We start from the raw sequence: 23,060 nt of genomic DNA on the forward strand, positions 1-23,060 counted from the left end.
CTACTGTATCACTGAGTAAAATTGCACTAAGGGTATTTTAAATACTATATCTACACATTTGTCACGATTCAATACTTTCATACTTATGTACATTGTATAAATTATTTGATACGCTCAATTGTTCATAGATTATCATTATTAGCTAACTTTTAATTTATATTATTGGATTTGATACTAATTTTTTATAAATTTAAATCATTATTCACTCTCACATTTTATTAAATCGCAATTATTACTCCAAAATAAACAATTGCCGAAACCACTGTAACAAATTAATGAAACAGCAACAAAAAAAACCAAGCTGCAGATAATGCATGGCCTTCTTTCCAAGAAAAATCCTATCAGATAAAGCACCATAAACATAACATGAGTTGGAAGCAGTGCAGGATTTACTGGTTTTGGAATCAGCAAAACTGGTATCAGCCACTGTAGACAATACATCCTTCCCCAATAATTATTTAATTATCTCCCTGATTATAACCTCTTGGAACTTTATTTTTTATCGGTTAATCATTATCACCTATATCTAAAAAATTAAAAAAAAAAATAATTAATATTTTAAGATTCAAGATTATTTGTTATAAATCATGTATGCTTATCTATGCAATATATATGTATATATTATTTCATAATTGATACCTTGTGATGTCCATGGTTTAGTTAATTTGTTCAAGCAAACACTATGACAATTTATTACAGCTATCAATAATTTTTTATTGACACAAAACTCAGCATTTATTTTTCACATAAATATTCAAAATATTTATCAAAACATTTCCTACTTGGTTTTATTAACAAGAATTTAAAATACGAAAGTGAACTATTTTAATAAAAATATCATGACGGAAGACTTGCTGACAATAACAATGAGTAACAATAAAGTTAAAAAATATATATGTTAATTATTATTACCTTTACCACAGTCTTAGTCTTAGTTTGAATGAATAACCTTAAATTTTATTGCTATTTAACTGCAGTAGGTATTTAAATACACAGATGTTAATTTCAACTGGCGGCATCTATGAATTAGATCTTAGTTAAATTTAAAAAAAAATTTAACAAAATTATAACATTATAAAGTTAGCAGTCACTTAACCATTTTTTAATTTTATTTAACAAAAAAATTGCATTTTTAATTTTTTTTAATTTCTACATGTCAATTTTTTTTGCTTTAATTTCTTATCATAATTTATTAGTCACAAAAATTCTTAAAATTGTCATCTTCTAAATTAATTAATGATACTAAAGTTAGTCGAAGTTTTTAATTTTGTGACTTTTTTTTAAGTATTAAACTAGAACTAAAAAATTTTTTTTAAAATTGCACTTATAATTTTTCATGTTTTTTACAAATGAACATTTTTTATTTTTTTGTAATAATTTTTTCAAAAGAAAATTATAAAAATTTTTAAAAGTCAGTTAACTTAATTCTCATTAAAAAAATACTTAACAAAATTATGAAATTAAAGTTAGCAGTCACTCAACCATTTTTTAATTTTATAACAAAAAAATTTTTTATAAAATATTATTTTAAAAAATTGCATTTTTTATTTTTTTAAATTTCTACGTATCAATTTTTTTACAATAATTTGTCACAAAAATTCTTAAAATGGTCAAATATCTTCTAAATTAATCATGATAACAAAATTTATTGTTTATAATAACATAAATTTTATTTATAAACAAACACATCCAATAATATTAAAACATAAATTGATAAATTTAAAAATCTTACAAATATTCAATTAATAAATATTGAAAGTAAGCTTATATAATTAAAACTAAATTAATCTTCAGGCCAAGGTTTTCCTATACCTTGACTGGCACCCATTCTTGACGGATCCTGGCTGGGATAATGTATGGGCGCAGTTCCTGGGGGAAATATCGGCGTCGCAGCACTGGCAGCAGCAGCAGCAGCAGCAGCAGCAGTAGCAATCTGCGATGGGAACAAAAACTGCGGAGCCACTGGAGGCGGTGGGATTATTATCGGAGGCATGATACCAGTAGCACCTTGAAGATTGAAGAAATTGTTGCCCAAGCTCTCGGGCGGAGGCAGCGGTTTTGGGAGTCCAGGAACAGGCTCCAACATCTCTCGAGTCGCTTCTATGGCAGAAATCATCTGACGTCCTTGAGATCTTCCCCATTTTATGATCAATCGTCGGCCTCCTAGGATTAATTTATTGAACGTGCGCTCAGCAGCCAGTTCTGCAGCTGCTCGTTGAGTGTACTGAATAAAGGCACACTGCTGACGAGGGACCATCGTCACGGAACGGATTTCTCCGTACTGATAGAAGTGATCTCTGAGCTGCTTCTCGGTTAGAATGTCACCAAGACCGCCGATGTAGAGAGTGGTGATAGATTTGTCCTCCGGTGGTTCAAGAGTTGGCATCGCAGCTGCCCGACGCATCAACTTGTCAGCAACCGGGTCGTTGACTCCGTAGTAACGATCCTTGATATTCTGGTCAGCGAGTGGGTCGTCTGGATCTGTGGGCTTCTCGTGACGGTACGGACACTCTTCACCACGCTTACATTCTCCTTTCACCCAGAATGAACAAATGTGGGGACGGTTTCGCTTGTAGTAAGGACTTGTTCTGGCTAACTTCATCAACAAGTCACTTGCTGCTGCTGATTTTCCCACAGCTCCTGCTGGACTAGTTGGGTCAATATTGCCTATCTCCTTGTCTATGTTTTGGACGTAGTACTCTTTGTTCACTTCGGAACGCGGCAAGTCATCCTTGACCTTCAGCGCTGCGTCGCGTACCTGGATGGGCAGCCCGTATTCCAAGTCCAGCAAACATGTTTGACAGACATTTTTTAATCTGCTGCACGTCTGGCAAACTTCTGTCTTCTTGAAACGCATCCTTGCTCCAGGACACCATCTGAATACTGTGAAGGGCCGGATACAAATCTTGCACTCTTTTCCATATTTTTCCTTGGTCTGTAAATAAATTTAATATAAATTAATTTATTTCAATCCAATGAAAAATAATTTAGCACGTATTTAATAATTTTAAAAATTTTATAGCAAATAAATTATGGCAAAAGAATTGACATGTGGAAGATTTAAAAAATAAAAAATGCAATTTTTTTTTAATTATTTTTTGGAACAAATTTTTTTGATAAATGAAATAGAATAATTGTTAATTGACTGCTAACTTTAATGTCATTTCAAACCATTGTTTTGACCTTCCGTTAATTTGGATAATTTTTATGAAAATTAATTTTTTTCCACCCAGGAAATTTTTCCCTCCAGTAAAAAAACTTGTATTAATTTGTAAAGAATTTTAAAGTTTTTTTCCTACACTAAAAAGTATAGCGTAAAAGATCCCATTAGAGGAAGGGATCTTATTACTGATACTTTCTTTGATTTTGGTACTTATTCAATTAATGAAATCATTAATTTCAATTATGAATATATTATTTCTAATCTTTAAGACTTTTAGATCAAAAAAATTTTTAATTTTTATTCCAAGTAGAACATTTTTTTCATTGAAAGAAAAAAGGCTACTAATGGGGTCTTTTACCTTAGTGGTTTTTAAAAAACTCGGTTTCTTCCTCAGAAAAATACCAAAATAAAAATATGCCCGACTTAACCTCATTTGGCACAGATGCAAATGATGTGTTTATAATGGTGTGTATCTTTTTAATTATAATTAATAAATTAATAATTGTTAATTTATCAATTATAATTAAATGAAGAAAAATCAAATTAATTATAAATAAATTAAAAAAAATTAAATTAATTATTAATTAAATCGTTGAAAAATTGAATTTTTAATTACGTTCATCCCATTCGAGCAACTTTTTTCGTACTCAAGGATCCATCCAAATTATGTTATCAATTGTAAAATACCAGTTTTTTTTTATATTAAGAAACGCATATTGGATAAAAATATTTTATATTCTGGGTGAAAAAAAAAAAAAAAAACTTATTTTTCAGTCTCGCTTACATCTAAAAATTTTTAGAATTCTTTTTCATTGAAAAAATTATGATAAAAAAATATTTTCTTTGTTCTACTTTAGTTATTGAAAAAGAATCAAAAAATTAAAAACCTTGGCTAACGTTTGTATTATTAATTTTTTATTTTTTAGAAATTACTCACCATTCTTATGTAAGGATTATCACCTAGGCATGTCTGGCATAAAATTGGAAACTCCTGGAAAAGAAAAAATTACAGTTAATAATAACGAAAAATTTCACATTGAAATAAAATAGTCAAGGTAATAAATAATAGGTTATACTTACAGCATCCTCCCAATTTTGTCTGTTATATGTATTTGTCGTCTTTGACATCGCCATGATTAATGTTTATAAGTAATTATTTACTTTTTATAGTCAAAAATAATTTTAATCTTAATATTAATTCAATTTCCTAAGCAAGCTTGTTGCTTATTAATTAAAATTAGATATTGATACGTTGAACTTCGTCGCACTAAAAACACTAAACGAATAGTTTCACTTTTCACCTGTGTTGTGTTTTTCCTCTTTTATTATTCTCCTTCATCTCCGCCATCTTTATTTACGTCACAAGTTAACACATGTGATTTACTTTCTTGATACTAGGTGGCGCGTAATTTTTTTTCACGCCCTCTATTAAAACTGGCGGAATCTTTCAACTTACATCCACATTAAAAATTCTAAAATATAATTTTATTAGTTAAGTACATTATATTATTGATAAATATTTAATGAAAATTAATTTAGTATTTATTTAATAATTTTAAAAATTTTATGGCAAAAAAATTAGAAAAAAAAATTGACATGTAGAAATTTTAATAAATAAAAAATGCAATTTTTTGAAATAATTTTTCGAACAAATTTTTTTAATAAATAAAATTAAAAAATTTTTAAGGGACTGCTAACTTAAATGTCATAAATATTTATTAATACCAAAAAAATATAATTAAAATAATAAAATTATTAGTTAAAGAATGCCAAAGCTGTAATTGATGAAATTAATGAAAGTTGTCTTAATTTAATGAAGGTAAATAAGAAAAATTAATTGTTTTATAATTATAGCAGCATTTTAGTTTATTTATGAGGCGTTATCATTTTACACTATATTCCAAGTAAGTAAATATTTTTATGAATTATTTTTTTAGTAACTTGGCAATTAAAATTGTTTAATTAATCATTTGGTCATTTTCACCAATTAGTCTTGGAAATTCTTGATCAATTTTGCGGTCGCTCAAGTATTCATCTCCAATTTTGCATGATGAATCCAGAAAACAACTTTCTGCAAATTAAATTAATCCAAAATTTTAATCATTTTATTATATCAAATTATTTTCAAAGAAAATATAGTTAAAAATTACCTTGAGAGCAGCAAATACCATTGGCGGCACATCTAGCAGTATTATCCCGACACATAGCAAAACCAGAGACACAAGGGTGCGAGTGAAGACTTTCTTTACGACATTTATAAGTTTCTGGGCTTCTGATGTAGCAGCCAATAGTCGCTCCACAGCAAATATGAGGTCCAAAACATTGTCCTTGATCACCAGGTCCACAGCTTGAACACTGAAATAATTAATTAATTAATTTAATTACATCTTATTATACAACTCATAGACTTACCTCTTTTATCAAACTTGGCATTGATAGTAATGGAGATTCTCCGCGTTTTCCTCCTCGTGGGCAGTTAGTAATAAGACACGCAAAACTAGAATTTATAAAAAAAAATATCAGCAGAATTTTATGCATCATTTTTTGATAAAATTTATTATATTTTTTTTCTTCTTTTCAGAGCTTTGATAACTGTTACCAGCTCACTAAATTTTTCGTTGCTGCAAACTCGGTGGAAGAAAGTATTCTGCTGACAACCAAAAGAGCGCCAAGGTTTTTATACATTTCACTACAATTAGTTATTTAAAATTCTAAAAACGTTCACTACAAGAATGCCGGGATCATATCTCACAATAGGGCACTCTCAAGATTATTTTTTTATGCTTAAAGGCATATAAAGATATTATCTTATGATCTACGTCATTGTATAATAGCTACGGGATTTAAAATAATGAATAACAAGCATACAATATATTATTAAAAAATTTTATTTGCTAATCTTTTTCAAATTTAACTTTGAATTTACATTTTTAACTTTCTTATGTAACATAATTTTTGAACCGCTTTCTAGTTTTGTTAAACTCCTTTTTTTTTTCTTCACTTTAGAATTGTCATCGCTTTTTTTTTCTCCGTTCATTGTTTTATCAGCTGTTTTTTCTTTTACATGTCCATTTTCTTCGCCTGTTTCAGTAATTTCCCCTCTTACATCTTTGATTTTTAATTTTTTCTTCTCGGTTTTATTTAACTTACTCTTCTTAGTAAATTCTACTCCATTATTCTTTTCTTCTTCAACTATTTCATCCTCCTGAAGCTTTTTTATTTTTTTATCTTTCTTCTTCTTATTCTTCTTCAACTCAATCGTATCTAAACCATTTAATTTGTGTTTTTTATTATTTTTCATCGAATTATCATCACTAGCTTTTCGTTTCTTTGATGATTTAGCTGAAGAGTCATTCACAGCACCAACAATTTCTGGACAGTCTTTACTAACATGATCTAAAAAAATAAATAAATAAAGAAAATAATCTATATTATTAAGAGAATAAGAAAAATTTTGCTTTATTAAATAATGACTTTTGTTAAAATGCACTGTACTTTCTTAACTATTGACATTTTTGAAGATATGAGCTCATCCCGATGTTATACTGATCAAGACCTTTCATTTGAGTACCCACATCAATTTTTCATATATTTATATATATATTAGGGTGCGTCAAAATTTAATCTTCGAAAGCAACCTTTTAAAATTGAAATTTTGAGTTTCGCTTTTAACAGGAGCTGTATTTGGGCATTTCCTGATATATTTTGGTGTGTCACAATTTATTTGATATTCACAGAATTTTTTTGTTTAACAGGAGTTTCGTTTGACCAAATTTTGAAATTTTTAAATTCCTGAAAAATTGTTTCAACAAAACTCCTGTTAAACAATTATGTGAGCATCAAATAAATCCTGACACATCAAAATGTCTTAGGAAATTCCCAAATCTAACTTCTGCTAAAAACGGAACTCAAAATTCCAATTTTAAAAGGTTGCTTTTAGAGATTAAATTTTGACGCACCCTAATATATATGTATATATGAAAAATATATCAAAATGCATGTGGGTACTAAAATGAAAGCTCTTCATGAATGTAACATCGAGATGAGCTTATATCTTTAAAAATGTCAATAATTAAGAAATGACCTAGTATCTCGAGAAAAATTGACATTTTGGATGATATAAGCTCATCCCGATGTTATACTCATCGAGACCTTTCATTTGAGTACCCACATTAATTTTTTATATATTTATATATATTATATATTTGTATATATGAAAAATATATCAAAAATGCATGTGGGTACTCAAATGAAAGGTCTCGATGAGTGTAACATCGAAATGAACTTATATCTTAAAAAATGTCAATAATTAAGAAATGACCTTATTTCTTGTGAACTATTAACATTTTTAAAGATATAAGCTCATCGCAATGTTGCACCCATCGAGACCTTTCATTTGACTACCCACATCAATTTTTCATATATTTTATATATGAATATATGAAAAATATATCAAAATGCATGTGGGTACTCAAATGAAAGCTCTTGATGAGTGTAACATCGGGATGAGCTTATATCTTTTAAAACGTCAATATTTACGAAAGTACAGTGCAATTTAACAAAAGCTATTATTTAATAAAGCAAAATTTTAATTTTTAATAGTTCAAGTGAAGGTAGTTACATAGTGACTGCAAGGTTACTAGTTAAAAAATTATTTCAATAAAAAATAATAGATAAATAAGAAAAATAAATTACCTGTTTTATTACATTCAGTGCAATGACCACTGATTTTAGGTTTCGACCCGCAGAAATGTTTTTCGAGCGCACAACGCTTACATTTTTGACAATGTTTCCAAGTAGGTTTAACACAGCGATTACATATATTGCAATGCTTGTACCGTCTACCGTCTTCACTTGTACAAGCTTTACATTTTTTACAATGCTTGTTTTCAGCTCCGACCCATTTATCGCATCTTTTGCAATACTTGTATCCATCATCCTCTGAAAGTTTGATCAAATTGAGCGGAATGTTTGTAAAAATACGAACAGGACTTCCAAACTTTCGTCCATTAGATCTAGAACTGAACAAGGTATGATTGTCATAGTCAACTTTATATTCAGCCATTTTTAACTCTTTCAAACCACCATCCACACCAGCAGGATTTGATTTAAATTGTATGATTGATTTCATGAAATATGGCATAAATAACATTACTTTCAGCTCATCATCTTGAGACAATCCATTCCATTTTTTATGTAAATCGCTGATAGTTTTAATAGTTTGCGACATAGGTTCAACCCTACCACCAAACGGTGGGTCGCATACCACATAAATATCTTTTCCGTTATTCTGTGTCATGAAATCCTTGAATACAGACTGTGATTCTTTATTAAAAAAGTGATGATTGAACAGATTGTACCAGCAGAAGCTCAGAGGTCCGAAGAAATCATGCTGCAATTAAAAAACAAGTAATTTGTAAATTTAAATTAATAACAACAAATTATTTGATACTGAAGTTAGTCGTCAGTTGTCGATTTAAAAAATTTTTTTAACAAATCAATCACAATAAAAAAATGCTTCTAAAAATTTTCACTTATAATTTTTATTAATTTTCAAATGTGGAATTTTTTAATTAAATTTTTTTTATAATAATTTAATTGCCATAAGTTCTAAAAAAATTTTTAATGTCTGTCAACTTCAGTGTCATCAAATTATAAAATAAAAGACACTACTTACAAATCTTCCATCAAAGTCTAGCAAAAGACTAGACAATTTATCCTCATGATTTTGAGAAATATATTCATGAATTCTAGGAGCTCCAATGCACAAAACATGCTTGGCTCCAAGATTTATCAACAAATCAACAATTTCAGAAGTCGCTTTCTTTGAAAATAAATACTGAGCCTCCTTTTTAGAGTCAGTACGAGGTTTCAAAAGAGTTGTAGGGTTGTACATCTGGTCATTGGAAATATTTTTGACAACTTCATGCTCTGAATGTTTAGAAATTTCATTAACTGAAATTAATTTTTCACACGTATGACAATACGCTCTTCTTTCAGGTTGCTCAGAAAGCAACTCATGAAATCGTATGTAACTTTTCTGGTGATTATACATTTGGCTGTAAGTTTTAATTTCATTTTGCCATTTTTTTTTCTCATTTTCTGACAGTTCTCCGTCTTTCTTTAAATAAAATTTACACAGTTTTCGGTCTCGGCAGGCCGAGCACGCGTAAAAATGTTTGAGATCATCCTTAACACGCATTGCAAATAATAAAGTTGGTCCTAATAAACAATAACATTTTATGAAAATTAAGTTAGCCGACATCTAAAAATTTTTAGAACTTTTTTTTTCATTGAAAAAATTATTATAAAAAAATAAAAAAAAATTTCATTTGTAAAAAACTTAAAAAACTGTAAGTGCAATTTTAAAAAAAATATTTTTTTGTTCTAATTTAATCAATGAAAAAAAAATTAAAAACGTCGGCTAACTTAATTTTTATTAAGATTATTATCTAGTCTAAAATAAAAAATTTATGATAAATATAAAAGTTATTTTTGATAAATACCGTGAGGACATTTTGGGTGAGTTTTAAGATCACTCCAAAAACATTCAATATTACTTTCTACTTCCATTGTTACAATTTAATAACAATAACCTTTTAAAAATATTTGAGAGCACGTGGATCAACACAAAACTGACCACATATTTTTTTTTTTACACACATTTGTTCAGTTGATAAGACAGGATATAAATTGATCGGTAAAGAAGGCAACTAATTACTATGAAAAAAATTTAAACAAGTAAATTATTGATTTATATTATCTTTATTTATTTAATATATTAAAATTGAAAAAATTAGTATATTTTCTTTGCCATATTGCCACATGATAAAAATGCATAAAAATGGAATGATAAAAAAACTTCCAAATTTGTATAAAATTTAAAACAATTACACTTACAAAAACAAAGTATACATGAACTATAGATGACATTTAAACCCAGCCGAACTTTGGCTTCATTTCCCAAGACTTTTTTTAAGATTATCCGCAAGCTTGTCCATGAATTCAAAAGTCTCAAGATAATCAGACCGCTTAACTTTATCCATACCCTTGATGCAAATCGCCAAATCTTTGGTCATAAAGCCCTGTTCAATCGTATCAATGCAGACTTTTTCAAGGGTCTCCGCAAAGTTCTTCAAAGCTTGATTATTATCGAGCTTAGCCCGATGAAGAAGTCCTCGAGTCCAAGCAAAAATAGAAGCAATAGGATTAGTAGAAGTTTCTTTTCCCTGCTGGTACTGACGGTAGTGTCTGGTGACGGTTCCATGAGCAGCTTCTGCTTCAACAGTCTTGCCATCGGGACACAGCAGAACCGAGGTCATCAGACCAAGAGAACCAAAGCCTTGAGCAACCGAGTCAGATTGCACGTCTCCATCATAATTTTTGCAAGCCCAAACAAATCCACCATTAGATTTCATGGCATAAGCAACCATGTCATCAATCAGCCGATGCTCGTACCAAATATTAGCTGCCTCGTACTTGCTCTTGTACTTGGCTTCGTAAATCTCCTGGAAAATATCTTTGAATCTTCCATCATACTTCTTGAGAATTGTGTTCTTTGTAGACAAGTACAGAGGGTACTTTCTTGAAAGCGCGTACTCGAATGAACTGTGTGCAAAATCGCGAATGCTCTCATCAGTGTTGAATTGAGCTTGAGCAACTCCAGCTCCTTTAAATTCATGGACAGTGTGAAGGATTTTATTCCCGTCAGTGCCTGTCCATGATATCTCCAACTTTCCAGCACCCGGTACCACGAAATCAGTGGCTCTGTACTGATCTCCAAAGGCATGTCTGCCAATAATTATCGGCTCGTTCCACCCGGTGACCAGGCGCGGTATATTCTTGCAGATAATTGCTTCCCGGAATACAGTACCGCCTAAAATGTTCCTAATAGTTCCATTGGGACTCTTCCACATCTGCTTGAGCTTGAATTCTTCCACTCTCTTCTCATCTGGAGTTATTGTAGCGCACTTAATGCCGACGTTGTACTTTTTGATCGCCTCTGCGCAGTCTATTGTCACTTGGTCTGACGTAGCATCACGGTGCTCGATACCAAGATCATAGACGTGTAATTCAATGTCCAAGTAGGGAAGGATCAATTTATCTTTTATTGACTCCCAAATTATGCGAGTCATTTCATCGCCCAAGATGTCCACTACTGGCCCCGCCTGGTAATAAAGATAAATAAAATGTCGTTAGCTTTATCAAAATAATAATATACGTCACTTAAAGTAAACAAACGTTGCGTCGTTTTTAGTCAAATGATAATTTAAGATTATGAATTCCAATATTTGTGGCGAAATTATTGTAATTAATGGAATAAATTAAAATAAAATAGAGAAAGTATTTACCTTGATTTTAGCCATGGCTACTGAAGTACAGCTGAATGTTCTAATTGACTGATTAGTTGAGCAGGAAAGTAAAGACCTGTGTTGGGATCGCTCTGTGTTCAAAGTCCTCTTGTCAAGGAAAGTAATACTGGAGAGCGATGAGAAGGTTGTCGGGCGAATGAAATTTGTGTTGATCAAGCGGCAACGGGGAAAGACAGACATGACAATTCACTACCTCCACAACCTACTTTGCCGGTGCGACTGTTGCTCTCTTGCTTCAACAAACTATTCCTTTGCTCGTTTTGTCTCTCGTTGTTACGTAGTCAAACCCCCACTTCGTTTCACTGGTAACTGGTTACGTCCCTTTCCTCACTGAAACCGACGATCATCAACACAACACACATACTTTTTAAATTCTTGTAAATATGTCCATTGGAATTTAATTAGAATATTAAAATTACGAGACTTTGATTTCCTTTTTAACCTCGTATATAAATTTTTCTAATTACATGACATTAAAGTTATATAGCAGTCACTAGAGAATTTTTTAATTTTTTTTAACAAAAAAATTTGTTCAAAAAAATTATTTTTAAAAAATTGCATTTTCAATTTTTTTTTAATTTTTGCATGTCAATTTTTTTTACCATAATTTATTTTTAAAAAAATTCTAAAAATTATTAAATATCTGCTAAATTTAATGACATTCTAATTACCTATTCACTGATTGACTTATTAATAGCACTAGAATGTTCTTAGTGATAATTGATAAGTTGTAATTTTATCAATTATAAACTTTTTTTTTTTAAATCTTACCAACTTGTGAAATTCTCATTTTTATTGTTATTGATAATAATAACAATAATATTTCTCAAGTAACTAATAATTCTTAATCACTACCATTCATATTATTTTGCAATTACATATTTTTAACCTTGACCTAAAAAATATAAAAACAATAAATTAATCAATTAAATTCATATTTTTATAAAAAAAAAATTAAATTACGCGATATACATTCAGATTATTTTATTTGTAACACTTATTGACATTTTAATTTATTCCATTGATAAAACTGGGTATGAAAATTAAGTTAGCCGACACCTAAAAATTTTTAGAATTTTTTTTTATTGACAAAATTATTAAAAAAAATTTTTCATTTGAAAAACTATAAGTGCAATTTCTAAAAAATATTTTTTAGTTGGTATTTAATAAATGAAAAAATATCAAAAAATTAAAAACGTCGGCTAACTGTAGTGTTTATAAACTGGGTCACGATTATTTTTCCCACAGATTCAAAATAACTCGCGCCATTTTATTTAAATGTCTGACAGATGGCAGGTCAGTCGCGAGAATTTCCAATGGCGCTGTGATTGATTAAAGCAACATTTTCATGAATGATTCGACAATGAGAAGCTGTCAAACTATTGAAGAATGTTTTAGCAATAAATTAAAAAAAAAAAAACAACATTTTTTCCACCCACTAATTCCCAAGTGCTTTGTGCAATACTTGTACGTACTGGTACGTAGGTAATTTGTAAGTGTTTCCATCTGTCACTGAGATTGGCACGTACAAAACTTAAATCATATGATCAACATTTTTTTTTTTTAACAATAAGTCATTTGTGTGTTGAAACGTATGTTATCTTTTCACGTTGAAATTACAACAATTGGAATGTTAACCTGAAAAATTTATAAAATTTATTAATTCCAGGTCACAGGGGAAAAGTCAAAATTTAAGTAAAATGAATGTATAAAATTCTATGAGAACTTATCTGTCAAATTTGAATGTTTTCGAGTGATATTAAGGACTATCAAGAGCATACGACGTTAGAAATGGTGAGTTGAAGATTTGCGTGATTGAAGAAAATGAAATATCGCGTGGATGTGTCAAATTGATCTATCTATCTATAAATACACGTACACATGATACGTAATGCATGAATGCGCTATCATATCCATGGTCAAGGTAATTCAATCTACATGATACACTTAACCACGTTTACATCATGATATACTTGTAAAAAAAAATTATTGAGGATAAGGGACATTTAAAATACGAGTAATTAGCTGACTAACTTTTTTTAATCTGTTAAAATTGAGTTTTAATTAAATTAGGATGAAAATAAAGTTAGCAGACATCTAAAGATTTTTATGATTTTTTTTGTTAAAAAATTGTAGTAAAAAAATTTTTTTTCATTTGTTAAAAACTTAAAACACTATAAGTGCTATTTTTTAAAAATATTTTTTAGTTATAATTTAATAAATTAAGCAAAATAAAAAAAAATTAAAATGTCAGCTAACTTTCTTATTATAGTTAGCAGACACCTGATAATTTTTAGAATTCGCCTTATTGAAAAATTTGTAACAAAAAATTTAAAAAAAATTCCACATATAGAAAATTTAAAAAATAATGCATGGAATTTTTTACATTTTTTTAGTTCTAATTTAATTAATAAAAAATTGTTAAAAGTCTGCTAACTTCGCTATCATTAATTTAGGTAGTATTTTTTGATAATGCCAGTCAATACATCAATTAATATGAAAATTAAGTTAGCCGATATCTAAAAATTTTTATAATTTTTTTTATTGAAAAAATGACTAAAAAAAAAATTTAATTTGTGAAAAACTTGAATAACTTTGAGTGCAATATTTTGAAAATATTTTTTAGTTATAATTTAATAAATTAAGCAAAATAAAAAAAAATTAAAATGTCGGCTAACTTTATTATTATAGTTAGCAGGCACCTGACAATTTTTAGAATTCTCCTTATTGAAAAATTTGTAACAAAAAAATTCAAAAAAAATTCCACATGTAGAAAATTTAAAAAACAATGCATGGAATTTTTTACAATATTATTTTAGTTCTAATTTAATTAATAAAAAAAAAATATAAAAAATTGTTAAATGTCTGCTAACTTCGTTATCATTAATTTAGGTAGTATTTTTTGATAATGTCAGTCAAGACATCAATTAATATGAAAATTAAGTTAGCCGACATCTAAAAATTTTTACAATTTTTTTTATTGAAAAAATTATTAAAAAAAAAATTTAATTTGTAAAAAACTTGAATAACTTTGAATGCAATTTTTAAAAAATATTTTTTTTGCTCCAATTTAATAAATAAAAATTAAAAACGTCGGCTAACTTTAGTATTTGCAATTAATTTTGCGGGTACCGTAAATATTTAACCGATATTGAATGACAATTCACATGTGCAGATGGTCTGGTCAAGATTTAAAATAATAACAATAATTATAAATATATTTAACACAACAAATAATACATAATTCTTCTAGTTAATCTGGATAAGATTTTTATCTGTTTATCATATCTTAATAAGCTACATAGCCAATTGAATATTTATTAAATGGAATAGTATTATTTGATATGCTCTCGGTTGTTGACTTGGTTTGACAATTATTTATTTAATTTAAAAAAATTAGCCGTTAGATGTGTTACGCTGTAAAAATGAAATTCTTTGTCCCTATCTGTAAACTAGATCAAGGAAATAATATGGAGAAGTTTCCATTGAAAGGTACATCATCGCTGAGTAATTTTAGTCATAATACCGCTGTTTCTTCTGCTGTTTTGGGTACGACCTACAACTCTGTTTCAGCTGCTCAGGTAACTAGTGTAATTTAAATGTACAATGAAATTATTTATGAGACAATTGATGATTGCTGTAATAAATTATACTAGATGTCTAAATACTTGCTATGCTTCTGTATTTTTCCTAGTGACCTAACTTAGACAAACATTTATGTAACTCCTATTCCAGAATTAAACTGTCTGAAGAAACTATTTATTTACCTAAACTACTAAGGACTGAGGTGTATTTAAATTAAGTTGGACTATTAAAAAACAAAAAAAAAATAAAATACAATTTTATTTAATGATATTAATAATAATAAAATAACACCACGTATCTCGAATTAAAATTGACTAAAAACCGCTCGGGTGCTGGGGATATCAGCAGTCAGCGGTTGATACCAGAAGTAAGAATAAACACCGATATTATTTTTTAGGCAAAGCATTTATTATTTTATTGTTATGTTTATTATTTTCAGATATTTTTTTCAAACACTAGATTATTGTTTTCATTGCTGATAAAATGTATTGTTATTATTTCTTCAATTTCTTTTTTTCTTATCTTGATAATGACCCTCTGCACGCTTTCTCACCTACAAAAATATGTTTATTTGAGATTGGCTGGTTTGTTTTAATTTACGTACTTGCATGCTGTAATTACGTACAATTGTAAATATTATTTCGTTTAAAAAAATATTTTTATTGAATTTTATTGAAAAAAATTATGATTTATTTTTTAGACAACGAATGGTCTTGATGGTAATGGTGACGCTCGGCTGAGAAGCAGTGCTCTAAATCGTGCTGGAAGCTTGAGCAGCGAAGACGATATGGGTGATCAGAGTCATCAAGCTAGTTCCAACACTGGGAACAATGCTTACCTAGAACGTAGCTTACGTTTAGATGATGCCTCATCTCATTGTAAGTATTAATTTATATTCATTTATTTAAATACTAGCAACCGTGCAGTAACTATGTGACTGCCGTGACTTGTGAACTATAAAAAATTAAAATTTTGCTTTATTAAATCATGAATTTTTGTTTAATTGCACTGTACTTTCTTTAATATTGACGTTTTTGAAGATATAAGCTCATCCCGATGTTACACTTATCAAGAGCTTTCATTTGAGTACCCACATGCATTTTGATATATTTTTCATATATACATATATATAATATATATAAATATGTGAAAAATTGATGTGGGTATTCAAATGAAAGGTCTCGATGAGTGTAATGTCGGGGTGAGCTTATATCTTTAAAAATGTCAATAGTTGACAAGATAGCAAGATCAGTTCTTAATCATTGATATTTTTTAAGATATAAGCTCATACCGATGTTACACTCATCAAGAGCTTTCATTTAAGTACCCACATGCATTTTGATATATTTTTCATATATACATATATATAATATATATAAATATATGAAAAATTGATGTGGGTACTCAAATGAAAGGTCTCGATGAGTGTAATATAGAGATGAGTTTATATCTTCAAAAATATCATTAGTTGACAAGATAGCCAAGTCAGTTCTTCATTATTCACATTTTTTAAGATATAAAGCTCATCCTGATGTTACACTCATCAAGAGCTTTCATTTGAGTACCCACATGCATTTTGATATATTTTTCATATATACATATATATAATACATATAAATATATAAAAAATTGATGTGGGTACTCAAATGAAAGGTCTTGATGAGTGTAACATCGGAGTGAGCTTATATCTTCAAAAATGTCAATAGTTCACAAGATACAAGGTCATTTCTTAATTATGTATCTTTGCAATGACACTAAATTTCACTAAAAAAACCGATTTTATCATGTGACTATCGAGGAAACAAAATTTTTCTTATTCTGTTAATAATATAGATAATAAATATTTAATTTATTGATTAATTCCATTTGTTGAAAAGTTTCGGCAGAAGCAGATGACATCCCAGGAATTGGCCAGTATGAGGATTTCCACACGATCGATTGGCAGCGAGATATCGCACGAGATCGGATGCGACATCGGTACATCGTGAAGAAAAAACACGATTCTATTTGGGACCTAGTTAAGGGAGCTCACGACGCATGGTCTGGATGGCTGTGTGTTCTTTTAGTCGGCTTATTTACTGGAGTCGCTGCTGGTGTTGTTGATATTGGAGCATCTTGGATGACCGACCTTAAATTCGGTATATGTCCTGGTGCTTTCTGGTTAAATAAAGAACAATGTTGCTGGAGTTACAGTGACTCGATTTTCGATGATGGAAATTGTTCCCAGGTATTTAAATTATAAAGATAAAAAATAAATTTCAACGGCGGAAAAATTTTTATTTATTCTTATTTTTAGTGGATGGAGTGGGCTGAAATTTTCGGCCAGTCAAAAGAAGGCGCAGGACATTATATAGTTTCTTATTTCTTTTATATAGCGTGGGCTTTACTATTTGCATCACTATCTGCATCTCTTGTCAGGATGTTTGCTCCTTATGCATGTGGCTCTGGTATTCCAGAGGTTTGTAATTTTATCTATACCTAAATGAACTATAATTTCTACAGATAAAATATTTTTTTAATTATAATTAATCTACTTACAGATAAAAACAATACTCAGTGGTTTTATTATTCGTGGATACTTGGGTAAATGGACGTTGATAATTAAGTCAGTTGGTCTAATCCTCTCAGTATCTGCTGGATTGAGTTTGGGTAAAGAAGGCCCAATGGTTCATATTGCCTGTTGTATAGGAAATATATTTTCTTACTTATTTCCAAAGTACGGAAGAAATGAGGCTAAAAAGAGGGAAATTTTGTCAGCCGCTGCAGCTGCCGGTGTTTCTGTTGCTTTTGGAGCACCAATTGGTGGTGTACTTTTCAGTCTTGAAGAAGTAAGATTATTAATTATAAATGTTTAACTATATTACATTTATTAATCTATATTATTAAGTATCTAGGCTGAATTCGAAAATGCTCTATCTCTAGATACATAATTAAGAAATGACCTTGTATCTTGTGAACTATTGACATTTTTAAAGATATAAGCTTATCCCGATGTTACACTCATCAAGACCTTTCATTTGAGTACCCACATCAATTTTTCGTATATTTATATATATTATATATATGTATATATGAAAAATATATCAAAATGCATGTGAGTACTCAAATGAAAGCTCTTGATGAGTGTAACATCCGGATGAGTTTATATCTTAAAAAATGTCAATAATTAAGAACTGACTTTGCTATTTTGTCAAGTAATAATATTTTTGAAGATATAAGCTCATCCCGATGTTGCACTCATCAAGATCTTTCATTTGAGTACCCACATACATTTTTATATATTTTTCATATATACATATATGTAATATATATAAATATATGAAAAATTGATGTAGGTACTCAAATGAAAGCTCTTGATGAGTGTAACATCGAGATGAACTTATTTTTTTAAAAACGTCAATAATTAAGAAAGTACAATGCAATTTAACAAAAGTCATTATTTAATACAGCAAAATTTTATTTATTTATAGTGCACAAGTCACTGCAGTCACATAGTGACTGCAAGGTTGCTAAATAATAATTAATATCATAATTTTTAGGTGAGTTATTACTTTCCTTTGAAAACATTATGGCGATCGTTCTTTTGTGCCTTGATAGCAGCTTTCGTATTACGTTCAATTAATCCATTCGGCAACGAACACTCGGTATTATTTTACGTCGAGTACAATAAACCCTGGATATTTTTTGAATTAATACCATTTGTAATGCTTGGAATTATTGGAGTAAGTTATTTTTACTGTATTAATTTTAAAACATAAATTTAGTACACAGAAATAATTAAACGTATCATATTTCAGGGAGTAATTGCAGCATTATTCATTAAAGCGAACTTATTTTGGTGTCGCTATCGAAAAACGTCAAAGCTTGGTCAATATCCAGTCACTGAAGTTTTAGTTGTTACTGTAATAACAGCAGTGATAGCATTTCCAAACCCGTATACAAAAATGAGTACGAGTCAATTGATATACTTACTATTTAGAAAATGTGGTGTATCAAACAGTGACATGCTGTGGTAAGCATAATATTTTTTTGATGATTTAGTGATCAAGTACGACAAATAAATTTTATAAATTGTTAGTTAAAAAAAAAAAAAAATCATATAATTAGATGAAGAAATTAATTTGGCATTTAAAAAAAATGCTTTTCTGAACTGGTGCTAACTTTATTTTTTTTTTAATAATTAACATTTAATATTTTGAACTGAGGGTAATTTGTTTCAATTTTTTGATTAATTAGAATTTAATAAAAATTTATATGATAGTTATTCTTATTACAGATAATCAAATATATTTAAAAATAATTTAAGGTGTCAATATTTAGACCCCTGTCAATAATTGGGGCTTTTACCTTAGTTGATTTAATATAAAAAAAAAAATAATAATTTTCAGTGACTATCAGCGAAATTTCACGAATTTCAATTCAACAATAGAAACTGCCGGAGCTGAACCAGGAGTTTACAAAGCCGTATGGTTTTTAGTACTGACATTAATAATGAAACTAGTCATGACAGTATTCACATTCGGTATTAAAGTACCATGTGGATTATTCATACCGTCATTATGTCTTGGAGCAATTGTTGGACGAATTGTTGGTATTGGAATGGAACAGCTCGCATATAATTATCCTCATATTTGGATGTTTAGCGAAGAGTGTAGTATCGGCACTGATTGTATAACACCTGGTTTATATGCTATGGTTGGTGCAGCAGCTGTACTGGGAGGTGTTACACGTATGACAGTGTCTCTCGTTGTAATAATGTTTGAATTGACCGGTGGAGTAAGATATATTGTTCCACTAATGGCAGCTGCTATGGCCAGTAAATGGGTCGGCGATGCGCTCGGTAAACAGGGAATATATGACGCGCATATTGGACTCAATGGATACCCATTTTTGGACAGTAAAGACGAATTTCAGCATACAACACTTGCTGCTGACGTTATGCAGCCAAAGTAAGTTTTAATTTAATTTTTATAAAATTAGTCTACAGATAGTCAATTTATGATGACTAAGTATTGAGGCTGCATTCGAAAATGCTCTATCTCTAGATACACTATAAGGAAATTACCTTGTATCTCGTGAACTATTGACATTTTTAAAGAGATAAGCTCATCCCGATGTTACACTCATCGAGACCTTTCATTTGAGTACCCACATCAATTTTTTATATATTTTATATATTTATACATATTAGATATATGAAAAATATATCAAAATGCATGTGGGTACTCAAATGAAAGCTCTTGATGAGTGTAACATCGAAATGAGCTTATATCTTAAAAAATGTCAATAATTAAGAAATGACCTTGTTTCTTGTGAACTGTTGACATTTTTAAAGATATAAGCTCATCCCAATGTTACACTCATCGAAATCTTTCATTTGAGTACCCACATCAATTTTTCATATATTTATAAATATTATATATATATATTATATTAAATATATATTTTTGTTATATTAATTTTATATATATGTATATATGAAAAATATATAAAAATGCATGTGGGTACTCAAATGAAAGCTCTTGATGAGTGTAACATCGGGATGAGCTTATATCTTTAAAAATGTCAATATTTAAGAAAGTACAGTGCAATTTAACAAAAAGTCATTATTTAATAAAGCAAAATTTTATTTAATTATAGTTCACAAGTCACATAGTGACTGCAAAGTTGCTAGTATTAATTTATTTGTTTACAGGCGTAATGAAACATTACACGTATTAACTCAAGATTCAATGACCGTCGAGGACGTAGAGAATCTTTTAAAAGAAACAGAACATAATGGATTTCCTGTAATAGTATCCAAAGAGTCACAGTATCTTGTGGGTTTTGTTTTACGGCGTGATTTAAATCTTGCCATTGCTAATGCTAAAAAAATAATGGACGGTATAACAAGGCAGTCATTAGTTATCTTTACTAGTGGTAATAATTTACCAGTTCACACATCAACGCCTTTGAAATTGAAGAAAATACTAGATATGGCGCCTATTACTATTACTGATCAAACTCCGATGGAAACAGTCGTTGATATGTTTAGAAAATTAGGTCTACGTCAAACACTTGTAACTCACAATGGGTAAGTATTTTATACTATTTACAATGATGATATTAGTCATTAAAATAATACTGATTTAAATTATTACAGACGACTATTGGGAGTGATTACGAAAAAAGATGTTTTACGACACGTAAAACAGCTAGATGACGAAGACCCCAATTCAGTGTTATTTAATTAAAATTTATCATTACCTCATAAAATCATTTTGCATATAAAAAAGGAACAAATTTTAAAAATCTCTATTTTTTTTCATCGTTACATCACACTTCCAGGAAATATTACTTCCTTAAGATTTCATTTTTTTTTATATTTATTTCATACTAAAGTCATCTATTGATTATTAATGACATAAATATATAGCGACGATATTAATTAATTAGTTAGTTACTTTAAAATCATCTGAATAAGTATTCTGCAGTAATTATTATTTAATTAAAAAATCACGAAAGCTAGAAATTTATACTTTTAGACGCTATGAGCTATGAAACAATTTCGTCCAACTTATGATCAATTTATTAGGCGTTATTCATGACTACAATTATATAAATATGATAAAGTAATTAATGAGTGTACAGGTGTGCTCGAAATTCAAAAGTAAACATACTTTTTTTCTTCATTATTATTATTAATATTATTATTCTTCATGTTATACTAATTATAAATAATTAAATATTAATTGCGTATTCTATTGTAATATTTGGAAAATTGTACATAATAATTGCAACAAAAATTGTCCATTAAATAAATATAATATTAAATCATACATTAATTTTTTTCTATCATAATTATGACCAAAAATTTTAACATTTATTTGAAGCAAATTTATTACACATATGTATTATGTATTTTATTGACACTAAATTTTTTAACTGATAAATTATAACAAGAAAAATTTATTTTCAAAATTTTATCTTTAGAAGCTTTAAAAAATTATAAATGCAATTTTTTTTTAATATTTTATTTTTCAAAAAAAAATTTAATTTAAAAATTCCGAATGTAAAATTAAAAAAAAATTTTATAAAAATTAATTTAGTAAGATATTTATTAAATTTTAATAATTTTTGAAACAAGTAAATTACGGCAAAAAAAAATTGTCAGATAGAAATTTTAATAAATTAAAAATGGATTTTTTTTAATTTATTTGTTAAAAAAAATTAAAAAATAATTAAGTGACTGCTAATTTTAATGTCATAAAAATTTTTAGAAGCATTTTTTTCATTGTAAGTAATTGATTTGTTATAAAAATTAAAAAAATTAACATGAAAATTAAATAAACCGACATTTGAAAATTTTGATAATTTATTTTATTGAAAAATAATTTAAAAAAAATTAAAACAAAAATTTTCTCATATAGAAAATTTAAAAAATTATCCGTGGAATTTTTTAAAAATAGTTTTTTAGTTCTAATTTTTAACTAATAAAAAAAAATCAAAAATTTTTAAGGGCCAGTTGTTTTTCAACCCCGGGTTTAAGTATTTTTATCATTGTGAATATATCTATATATCTATATTATATATAGATATATTCACAATGATGAAATACTTAAACCCGGTGTTGAAAAACTGGCCCTAAGTGTTGGTTAACTTAGGGCCAGCTTTTCAATCCAGGATAAAATTTTATCCAATGATGAAATATATCTATATATATCATATATATAAATATACCGGCAATAATAATTTTATCCTGGATAAAATTTGATCTCGGATTGAAAAACTGGCCCTTAATTTTAATTTATTTTTTTTTATTTTTTCAATTAAATTTGATTTGTTATAAAAATTAAAAAAATTGACAGCTGTCAGCTAACGTCAGTACCATGTACTTAGTTTGAAAACCCGCCAAAAAGTAGTGACTCTCCCAGCGATCGACTTCGACCTATCGAATAGCG

The 23,060-nt window shown here is 28.6% G+C and overlaps 6 protein-coding genes across 15 annotated transcripts; 1 reads left to right on the forward strand and 5 right to left on the reverse strand.

The window, feature by feature from the left end:
• Window positions 1–4: 4 nt before the first annotated feature.
• On the reverse strand, window positions 5–932 carry LOC123260607 (bladder cancer-associated protein). Its single transcript, XM_044721806.1, has 2 exons — window positions 640–932; window positions 5–526 (listed from the first exon to the last, which is right to left on the reverse strand). The coding sequence occupies exon 2, from the start codon at window positions 439–441 to the stop codon at window positions 199–201; it is 243 nt and encodes an 80-aa protein (XP_044577741.1). The 5' UTR covers window positions 442–526; window positions 640–932; the 3' UTR covers window positions 5–198.
• An 809-nt stretch (window positions 933–1,741) lies between these two features.
• On the reverse strand, window positions 1,742–4,520 carry LOC123266123 (pre-mRNA-splicing factor RBM22). Its single transcript, XM_044730156.1, has 3 exons — window positions 4,244–4,520; window positions 4,101–4,154; window positions 1,742–2,935 (listed from the first exon to the last, which is right to left on the reverse strand). Exons 1-3 carry the CDS (start codon window positions 4,295–4,297, stop codon window positions 1,784–1,786), a joined length of 1,260 nt encoding a protein of 419 aa, XP_044586091.1. The 5' UTR covers window positions 4,298–4,520; the 3' UTR covers window positions 1,742–1,783.
• A 486-nt stretch (window positions 4,521–5,006) lies between these two features.
• On the reverse strand, window positions 5,007–5,710 carry LOC123261982 (neurophysin 1-like). Its single transcript, XM_044723936.1, has 3 exons — window positions 5,576–5,710; window positions 5,314–5,518; window positions 5,007–5,234 (listed from the first exon to the last, which is right to left on the reverse strand). Exons 1-3 carry the CDS (start codon window positions 5,702–5,704, stop codon window positions 5,122–5,124), a joined length of 447 nt encoding a protein of 148 aa, XP_044579871.1. The 5' UTR covers window positions 5,705–5,710; the 3' UTR covers window positions 5,007–5,121.
• Window positions 5,711–5,734: 24 nt separating this feature from the next.
• LOC123261969 (rRNA N6-adenosine-methyltransferase ZCCHC4) lies at window positions 5,735–9,823 on the reverse strand. The gene is made up of 4 exons (XM_044723909.1): window positions 9,670–9,823; window positions 8,841–9,385; window positions 7,859–8,555; window positions 5,735–6,559 (listed from the first exon to the last, which is right to left on the reverse strand). Exons 1-4 carry the CDS (start codon window positions 9,734–9,736, stop codon window positions 6,051–6,053), a joined length of 1,818 nt encoding a protein of 605 aa, XP_044579844.1. The 5' UTR covers window positions 9,737–9,823; the 3' UTR covers window positions 5,735–6,050.
• Window positions 9,824–9,909: 86 nt separating this feature from the next.
• On the reverse strand, window positions 9,910–11,961 carry LOC123261974 (isocitrate dehydrogenase [NADP] cytoplasmic). Its single transcript, XM_044723923.1, has 2 exons — window positions 11,515–11,961; window positions 9,910–11,331 (listed from the first exon to the last, which is right to left on the reverse strand). The coding sequence occupies exons 1-2, from the start codon at window positions 11,713–11,715 to the stop codon at window positions 10,120–10,122; spliced, it is 1,413 nt and encodes a 470-aa protein (XP_044579858.1). The 5' UTR covers window positions 11,716–11,961; the 3' UTR covers window positions 9,910–10,119.
• Window positions 11,962–12,885: 924 nt separating this feature from the next.
• Window positions 12,886–21,938, forward strand: LOC123262570 (H(+)/Cl(-) exchange transporter 5). 10 transcript variants are annotated; one of them, XM_044724881.1, is made up of 12 exons: window positions 14,992–15,116; window positions 15,271–15,487; window positions 15,560–15,749; window positions 15,821–15,998; window positions 16,998–17,347; window positions 17,417–17,578; window positions 17,661–17,948; window positions 18,660–18,842; window positions 18,918–19,132; window positions 19,509–20,069; window positions 20,816–21,193; window positions 21,263–21,938. In XM_044724881.1, exons 4-12 carry the CDS (start codon window positions 15,908–15,910, stop codon window positions 21,351–21,353), a joined length of 2,319 nt encoding a protein of 772 aa, XP_044580816.1. In that variant the 5' UTR covers window positions 14,992–15,116; window positions 15,271–15,487; window positions 15,560–15,749; window positions 15,821–15,907; the 3' UTR covers window positions 21,354–21,938. The 10 variants fall into 10 exon arrangements, with proteins under 10 accessions (XP_044580789.1, XP_044580761.1, XP_044580756.1 ...); XM_044724854.1 differs by lacking the exons at window positions 14,992–15,116; window positions 15,271–15,487; window positions 15,560–15,749 and adding exons at window positions 12,886–13,014; window positions 13,209–13,329; XM_044724826.1 differs by lacking the exons at window positions 14,992–15,116; window positions 15,271–15,487; window positions 15,560–15,749 and adding exons at window positions 12,899–13,129; window positions 13,209–13,329.
• Window positions 21,939–23,060: the final 1,122 nt, after the last annotated feature.

Source organism: Cotesia glomerata, linkage group LG1 (assembly GCF_020080835.1).
Source record: "Cotesia glomerata isolate CgM1 linkage group LG1, MPM_Cglom_v2.3, whole genome shotgun sequence".
In the NCBI taxonomy this organism is placed as follows: Eukaryota; Metazoa; Arthropoda; class Insecta; order Hymenoptera; family Braconidae; genus Cotesia; species Cotesia glomerata.

Bases quoted from the DNA above. Each gene is read 5' to 3' on its own strand.
- LOC123260607 (XM_044721806.1), bottom strand. From the start codon at position 441: ATGTATTGTCTACAGTGGCTGATACCAGTTTTGCTGATTCCAAAACCA.
- LOC123266123 (XM_044730156.1), bottom strand. From the start codon at position 4,297: ATGGCGATGTCAAAGACGACAAATACATATAACAGACAAAATTGGGAG. The intron at 4,155-4,243 runs GTAAGTATAACC...TTTCTTTTCCAG, and splicing joins GACAAAATTGGGAGGATGCT to GAGTTTCCAATTTTATGCCA. The intron at 2,936-4,100 runs GTGAGTAATTTC...ATTTATTTACAG, and splicing joins ATAATCCTTACATAAGAATG to ACCAAGGAAAAATATGGAAA.
- LOC123261982 (XM_044723936.1), bottom strand. From the start codon at position 5,704: ATGATGCATAAAATTCTGCTGATATTTTTTTTTATAAATTCTAGTTTT. The intron at 5,519-5,575 runs GTAAGTCTATGA...TAATTATTTCAG, and splicing joins TGCCAAGTTTGATAAAAGAG to TGTTCAAGCTGTGGACCTGG. The intron at 5,235-5,313 runs GTAATTTTTAAC...TTTAATTTGCAG, and splicing joins TGGTATTTGCTGCTCTCAAG to AAAGTTGTTTTCTGGATTCA.
- LOC123261969 (XM_044723909.1), bottom strand. From the start codon at position 9,736: ATGGAAGTAGAAAGTAATATTGAATGTTTTTGGAGTGATCTTAAAACT. The intron at 9,386-9,669 runs GTATTTATCAAA...ATTGTTTATTAG, and splicing joins TCACCCAAAATGTCCTCACG to GACCAACTTTATTATTTGCA. The intron at 6,560-7,858 runs GTAATTTATTTT...TTATTTTTTTAG, and splicing joins CACTGAATGTAATAAAACAG to ATCATGTTAGTAAAGACTGT.
- LOC123261974 (XM_044723923.1), bottom strand. From the start codon at position 11,715: ATGTCTGTCTTTCCCCGTTGCCGCTTGATCAACACAAATTTCATTCGC. The intron at 11,332-11,514 runs GTAAATACTTTC...CTTTATTACCAG, and splicing joins TAGCCATGGCTAAAATCAAG to GCGGGGCCAGTAGTGGACAT.
- LOC123262570 (XM_044724809.1), top strand. From the start codon at position 13,435: ATGCGCTATCATATCCATGGTCAAG. The intron at 15,117-15,820 runs GTAACTAGTGTA...TTTATTTTTTAG, and splicing joins ACTCTGTTTCAGCTGCTCAG to ACAACGAATGGTCTTGATGG. The intron at 19,133-19,508 runs GTAAGCATAATA...AATAATTTTCAG, and splicing joins TCAAACAGTGACATGCTGTG to TGACTATCAGCGAAATTTCA.